This window comes from Branchiostoma belcheri, unplaced genomic scaffold, assembly GCF_001625305.1.
Source record: "Branchiostoma belcheri isolate BF01 breed outbred unplaced genomic scaffold, Haploidv18h27 scaffold2, whole genome shotgun sequence".
Classification (NCBI taxonomy): domain Eukaryota; kingdom Metazoa; phylum Chordata; class Leptocardii; order Amphioxiformes; family Branchiostomatidae; genus Branchiostoma; species Branchiostoma belcheri.
The window spans coordinates 9847344-9853340 of record NW_017803490.1 but is presented as its reverse complement, the minus strand read 5'-3'; the positions used below and the strand labels follow the sequence as shown (position 1 = coordinate 9853340).

At 39.8% G+C, this 5997-nt stretch overlaps 1 protein-coding gene across 1 annotated transcript in view; it reads left to right on the top strand.

Annotated features, from left to right (window-relative positions):
- Positions 1-5997, top strand: part of LOC109468538 — a 29707-nt gene that overhangs the window by 1178 nt on the left and 22532 nt on the right. Inside the window, exons 2-5 of the mRNA XM_019766781.1 lie at positions 855-1073; positions 1516-1607; positions 1957-2021; positions 2945-3059. Of these exons, the coding sequence (XP_019622340.1) occupies positions 855-1073; positions 1516-1607; positions 1957-2021; positions 2945-3059 (491 nt within the window). The remainder of the gene's footprint in view (positions 1-854; positions 1074-1515; positions 1608-1956; positions 2022-2944; positions 3060-5997) is intronic.

Below are 5997 nucleotides of genomic sequence, written 5' to 3'. Positions count from 1 at the left end.
GAAAACTTTTTTTTGGAAACGGCCGAAAATTCATGCGCGCGCGGATGTCATCCATATAATCAAATCAACATGGCCTTATGTCAAGAATATGCTGTATACTAGTTTGCTAACTTAGTATATAACTGTTATCTAATATCTTATTACCCCCTTATAGAGCTGTGTACCGGTACGCAGTACCGATACTGTACCGGAAAAATTGATTAGGTACAGGTCCAAAATACCTAATCCCTCAGTACCGGTACTGTACCTAAACAATTTCACACCAATTTTATGCCTATTTGTGACCTCAAATGTGTAAATAGCTGGTTAACAATGGGTCCCTGTGTAAGGACAGTGTGTTCATGAAAACAAAAACACCTATATTTTATCTGAGCATTCGCCATAAACAAAGAATAAACCTTAACTATCAAGTTTATTTATGTTTTTTTTGTTATTGAAGGAGTTCAGAAGAGCATATAAATTGGTCGAATTGTTCAGGTACAGGTTCAGGTCCGGACCTGTACCTAAACCTGTGTACCTGTACCTGTACCTGTACCTAAAATTTGTTTAGGTACACAGCTCTACCCCCTTATCTTGCGGGGCCCATATATATCACACTGCAGCAAAACACAACAAATGCGGAAGTAACTACGCCACCACAGGGCAAAAAAAGTCAAGGGTCTATGACCTGGTTAAGACATCAAATTATCTAAAAATATTGTATGCAGTAAGTACTTTGCATACATAAACATATGATAAATATTTCGGTGCACAGCTCCAATTTTTGGTGCACCAAGGTTCACATGCACTCAGTATTTTGAGCCCCAATTATACTATTTATACTATAGTCTACCGTTCCCATCCTGTCCCTGTAGTCCTTCATAGCGCCGTACGTACAAGTCGGCGCGCTGGTGTTGGTTCTCTCGCTGCCCGTGAACCTGATGCCGTACGCGCTCGTCTGGCTGTACGACAAGCTGCTACTCGTCTCCGAGCCCGCGCTTCTGCTCGTGGAGGCCGCGGAGGTCGTGAGGATGACCTTGAGATGCAGCGAACTGGCACTGCAACACATCGAGGAACGTCCAGTTTTCATTAAGGTGAAAGGATAACTCCTGCAAATTGATGAAATTATACAAAATTATCACTTATGTGTGTATATTTTAATGTGTGTATGTGTGTACATGTGTATGTGTATGTTTGTATCTTAACGTGTGTTTGTGTGTATGAATTGTGTGTGTGTGTGTGTGTGTATGTATGTACGTGTGTGTGTGTGACACTGTGTTTGAGTGTTTGTGTGAATGTGTGTGTGTGTGTGCCGTGTGAGTGTGTGTACTCTGTATGTTTGTGTGTGTGTTGGAGTGTGTGTGAGATAGAGAGAGTGTGTGTGTGTGTGTTTGTATGATTGTGTGTGTGTGTGAGATAGAGAGAGAGTGTGTGTGTGTGTGTGTGTGACACTGTGTTTGAGTGTGTGTGAGCTTGTGTATGCGTGTATGTTTGCTTGTGCATGTCTTGTGTAATATTATTTCTCCTCTCCCACAGACCCTGATCCTTGCTGTGAGTGCTGTCTCCTATGTCATCAGTGCTGTCCTAGCTGCTGTCCTGTACAGCCGAGACAGCTCCACATTAAACTGGTGAGGGGTCATTTTCCTGTATAGACACTGAAAGATACAGTAAAATAAGTGTATACAGCTCCTCTTCTATCAATATATACATAGCTCAGATTGTACTAGATTAATGTGGGTTTTATTGAATGATGTACCTTACACTGTACTCACTGGTTTAATCTGTTGGTGCCCATTATAAGTGTTTGTGTGTGTGTGTGTGTGACTGTGTGTGAGTGTGTGTGTGTGTGTGCATGTGTGTGTGTGTGTGTGTGTGTGTGTGTGTGTGAGTGTGTGTGTGTGTGTGTGTGTGTGTGTGTGTGTGTGAGTGCATGCGCGCGCACTGTCTGACTACCTTGTCTGATTACCTTGTGTGTAGGTTGTTACTGGTGATGCTGGTAGCTGCTGTTGGTCTGGCTGTTCTCACCTACATTGTGGATGAAGGTACTACAAGCCAGGTTTAGTTGTTGTTTTTTTATGGGTTCACCACACCACGAAGTGGTGTGGTGAAACCATATTGCTTTTTCTGATGTTTCTTCTTCTCCTCCTCCTCCTCCTGCCATATCTTTAAATGGATTCAGCTTCTTCATTTTAGGGCCTAAGGTCCTGAAATTTGGTATGGAGGTACAGTGGGCAAATACCCCTAGGCGTTTTTTAAATTATTGTGATACAGGCTTTTAGAATGGTTTTATTTGAGTTTTTTGGCTGTGTTATAGCAAATGTATTACTGTGTTAGTCTGCCTTGTTTACCACGTTTGGGCATGAGTCATCAGAATGGAATGCAGGGCATCAACCAATAGGCATGCAGCTTTCCTCTATACTTCTTGCTGATTGGCTGTTGGGATTTAACTTGATTAACACCTGCACAGAAGCATTTCCATACTGACAGTATGTCTGTATTCAAGTGTTTTGGTAGGTATTTCAAGCTTTCCTGCTCCAGCATTGGAATGCCGGGCATGGACGTTTTTTTTTTTATTTTGAAAATCAACAGTTTGCATTATGCAATTAAAAATCCTAACCAATAAAGTAGGGAATAGCTATCCAACTGTTGTTTTAGTTGTATTTTACTTCATATTATAGTTATATCAATGTAAATCATTGTTTTCCCTTGTGTTTCCCATTCTTTCCCTGCCATGTCGTAAAATGTGGTGAACCCATCGCTGTATTTGCTCCAAAGCAAATATTGGCCTTTCTAGTTGCTTTGTGTATTTTATTTATCATTAAATAGGAAATAGGAAACAAAGAATAAGACAAAAAATAAGACAAAGTGATTTGATATACCTGAAGATTACAGGTAACAAAGAAGGTTTGTAACTTTCACTCTCCCCAGGTGTTCATGAGTGAAAGTGAACTTTCCCTTTCCCCAGGTGTGATCTCCAACGCAGCTGTGGTGACCATGGCAGGCTTCGTCATGCTGTGGCTCATGGATCAGGAGCTCGCCCTAGCAGCTAACCCCAGAACTGCACCTGATGAGTGGGCAGGGTAAGGTAGACCCGTGTTATACATATATCATCATATAAACATCCCAATATTAAATCAACTAGCAGTTAGGAAAGGTACAAAATGTATGTTAGAACCATGTTTTTCTTGATAATTCAATATGTTGTTCATCTAGTGATTAGGCCACACCAATTTAATTTGTTGCTTCTCGGATCGCCCTGTCCATTTTTTTCTGATTTGCAAAAAAAAAAATTCGGGGGGTTCTAAATTAACTGCAAAATGCTCAATGAAAGACATATTTTGGCCCCAACGGTTGAAGAAAGTCCTTTTGTTCCTAGTTCTTAAAGTTTTTTTAATGTAAGCAGGCAATTTTGTTTCATTGAAAGTTAAAAATCTATTGTTTTAATTACAAACCAGCCTGGTATGTTCACTTCATGGCTCATATTGTTACATTTTCGGCTATCATGGAGTGCCTTGGCCTGTTTTTATTTTTATTTCGCCCTGTCGCTTCATATTTTTTCTAAAAAAATCTGAGAAACAACAAATTAAATTGGTATGGCCTTACCTGTAAAGTCATGATTACTAGTAGTGTTTGATAGTTTTGTATATTATAGTCACTGTTGTTGTTTAGTGCCTCTGCACAAGAATCTCTCAATACCTTCCTGAACCTTTCCACCGACATTGCATTTTACTAGTCAGTTTCCTCCAGTCAGCACTGCCATCTAGCAGAATGGCAAAGAACTGCAGGAATCTGATGTAAAGCCTTTATATCATGCTATAAATGTTGGACGGCGTTATAATCAAAATTTCGTATCCCAGGGCCCAACCTAAAAAACTAGGTGCCCAAAAATTTTTTGGGGTGCATCATATAAAACAAAACCTAATTACAGATCTTACTGTAGCTTGAGCTTGAATCTGAAATGTGCTTCAACAAACATTTTATTATTTTCTGACACTTAGACGCCAACAATATCCTGCATATTATTTGCCATTGATATGTACAAAAATACCTACAAAAATATTTGGGTGCACCAGTGCACCCACAGAAAAAAATTAGGTGCACAGCTCCAAATTTGGGTGCACTAAGGTGCACATACACCCAGTATTTCCAGCCCTGGTTTTGTTGATTTCGTCTGCCAAGGTCAATGAATTGGTTTAAAAATTTTTCTGTCACACACTGCAAATTTCTTGCAATTGACAGAAAAACAGGTGCTGACTAGAGCCCTGGTGTACACAAACCAAGTAACTGCATTTCCCAGGCCCTCTGTTCCACAAAAACCTGACAGTTATTGAGTCTTAAAACCCGGAGGATCACCCAAAGCAGATTATCTGCCATTAAAAATGCAAACCTTCATAACCACATCTAAGTACATGTCAGGGGAGAGCCGTACAGCCTTCCAGTCTACTCAGCAGTGATTTTTAATTACATTCCAACAATCCTCTTGCCAGGTTTGGCAGATTATTCAAATTCTCACGACTTTAAAGCTACCACCGGTAGCTACATGTTTCCAGACCTATAATAATATGTTCATGGTGGCGGCAGGAACAGAAGAGTCCATGAATTATTTGTTCGTGGATATGATAAATTCGCAGTACAGAAGTGACGGCAAAATCTGCAAATATAAAAGTACCGTGCGTATTAAGTGATTTACAGTATATATCTGTCAGTTATGGTGCATTGTTACATAAGAGTTTGGTATGCAGAACTCACATACCTGTCATGTGTGCGTTGGTCCTTACGTAAAGTGACTCAGGACAGGGATCAAAATTCATTGTTGGGAATACCGGTAGGTGCACCCTGCACCAACCTAAGATATTTTGGTGCACCATTATGACCTAAAATAAGTGGAATGTCAGCAAAAACTACAATATGTTTCATTCCTAAAGAAAAGTACTACAACAACAATTTTATTATTTTTCTCGGACACTTAGATTTTAAGAATATGCTGTATACTACTACACATTTAATATCTTTACATATCGTAAACCTAGGAAAATATTTGGGTGCACTAAGGTGCACATATACCCAGTATTTTGAGCCCTGATATTGTATGTAGGGTGCAATTCAGGCTAATAAGGCCTGTGAGTCCCTTTCCCAATAAAACTTGAGCATGCACCCAGCATTTCAAGCCCTGGTCTGGTATACAGGGCTGGAAAAACTGGGTGCATGTGCACCTTAGTGCACCCAAATTTGGAGCTGTGCACCCAAACATTTTTGTAGGTTTATGTATGTTAAGATGTTAAATGTATACAAGAGTAACTGTAATAAGACAGCATATTGTTGATGTCTAAGTGTCAGAAAAACAGGAAAATCCTTGTATCGGTGTCGTATAAGCCCACACGGGCTGGGCGCGGGATAGCGCACGACACGGAAATAAAGTATCATTCATTCATTCATTCATTCATTCATTCATTCATTCGTTCATTCATTCATTCATTCATTCATTCATTCATTCATTCATTCATTCATTCATTCATTCATTCATTCATTCATTCATTCATTCATTCATTCATTCATTCATTCATTCATTCATTCATTCATTCATTCATTCCTTGTTGTAACTTGTAAGTATTTTTCTCAATAAATGGAACATGATTAGTTTTTGCTTGAATTCTAAATGGTGCACCCAAACAATTTTTTGTGCACCCAGTTTTTTAAGTTGGGTGCACCAGTACACCTACTCCCAGAAATAAATTTCGAGCCCTGGTATACTAAACTCTTGAATCATGTACCTGTCATGTATGCTGTGGTTCTTATGTAACATAACTCAGTGGGATGTGACGATTGGAGGTGGCTTAGGCTGACTTTGCACGTAATGCAGGAAATGTCAAAGGTTTGAAACCTGCCCCGAAACCCTGAGTATTTAATGGGAGGTTATCAGGGCCTGAATGGCTGGTTAAGCAGCTATCCATGGTGCTGAGAGCCTGGTGGTTAATAAGAAGCTATCTCTGGTATGGCTAGCCTCCATAGCATGCCAAA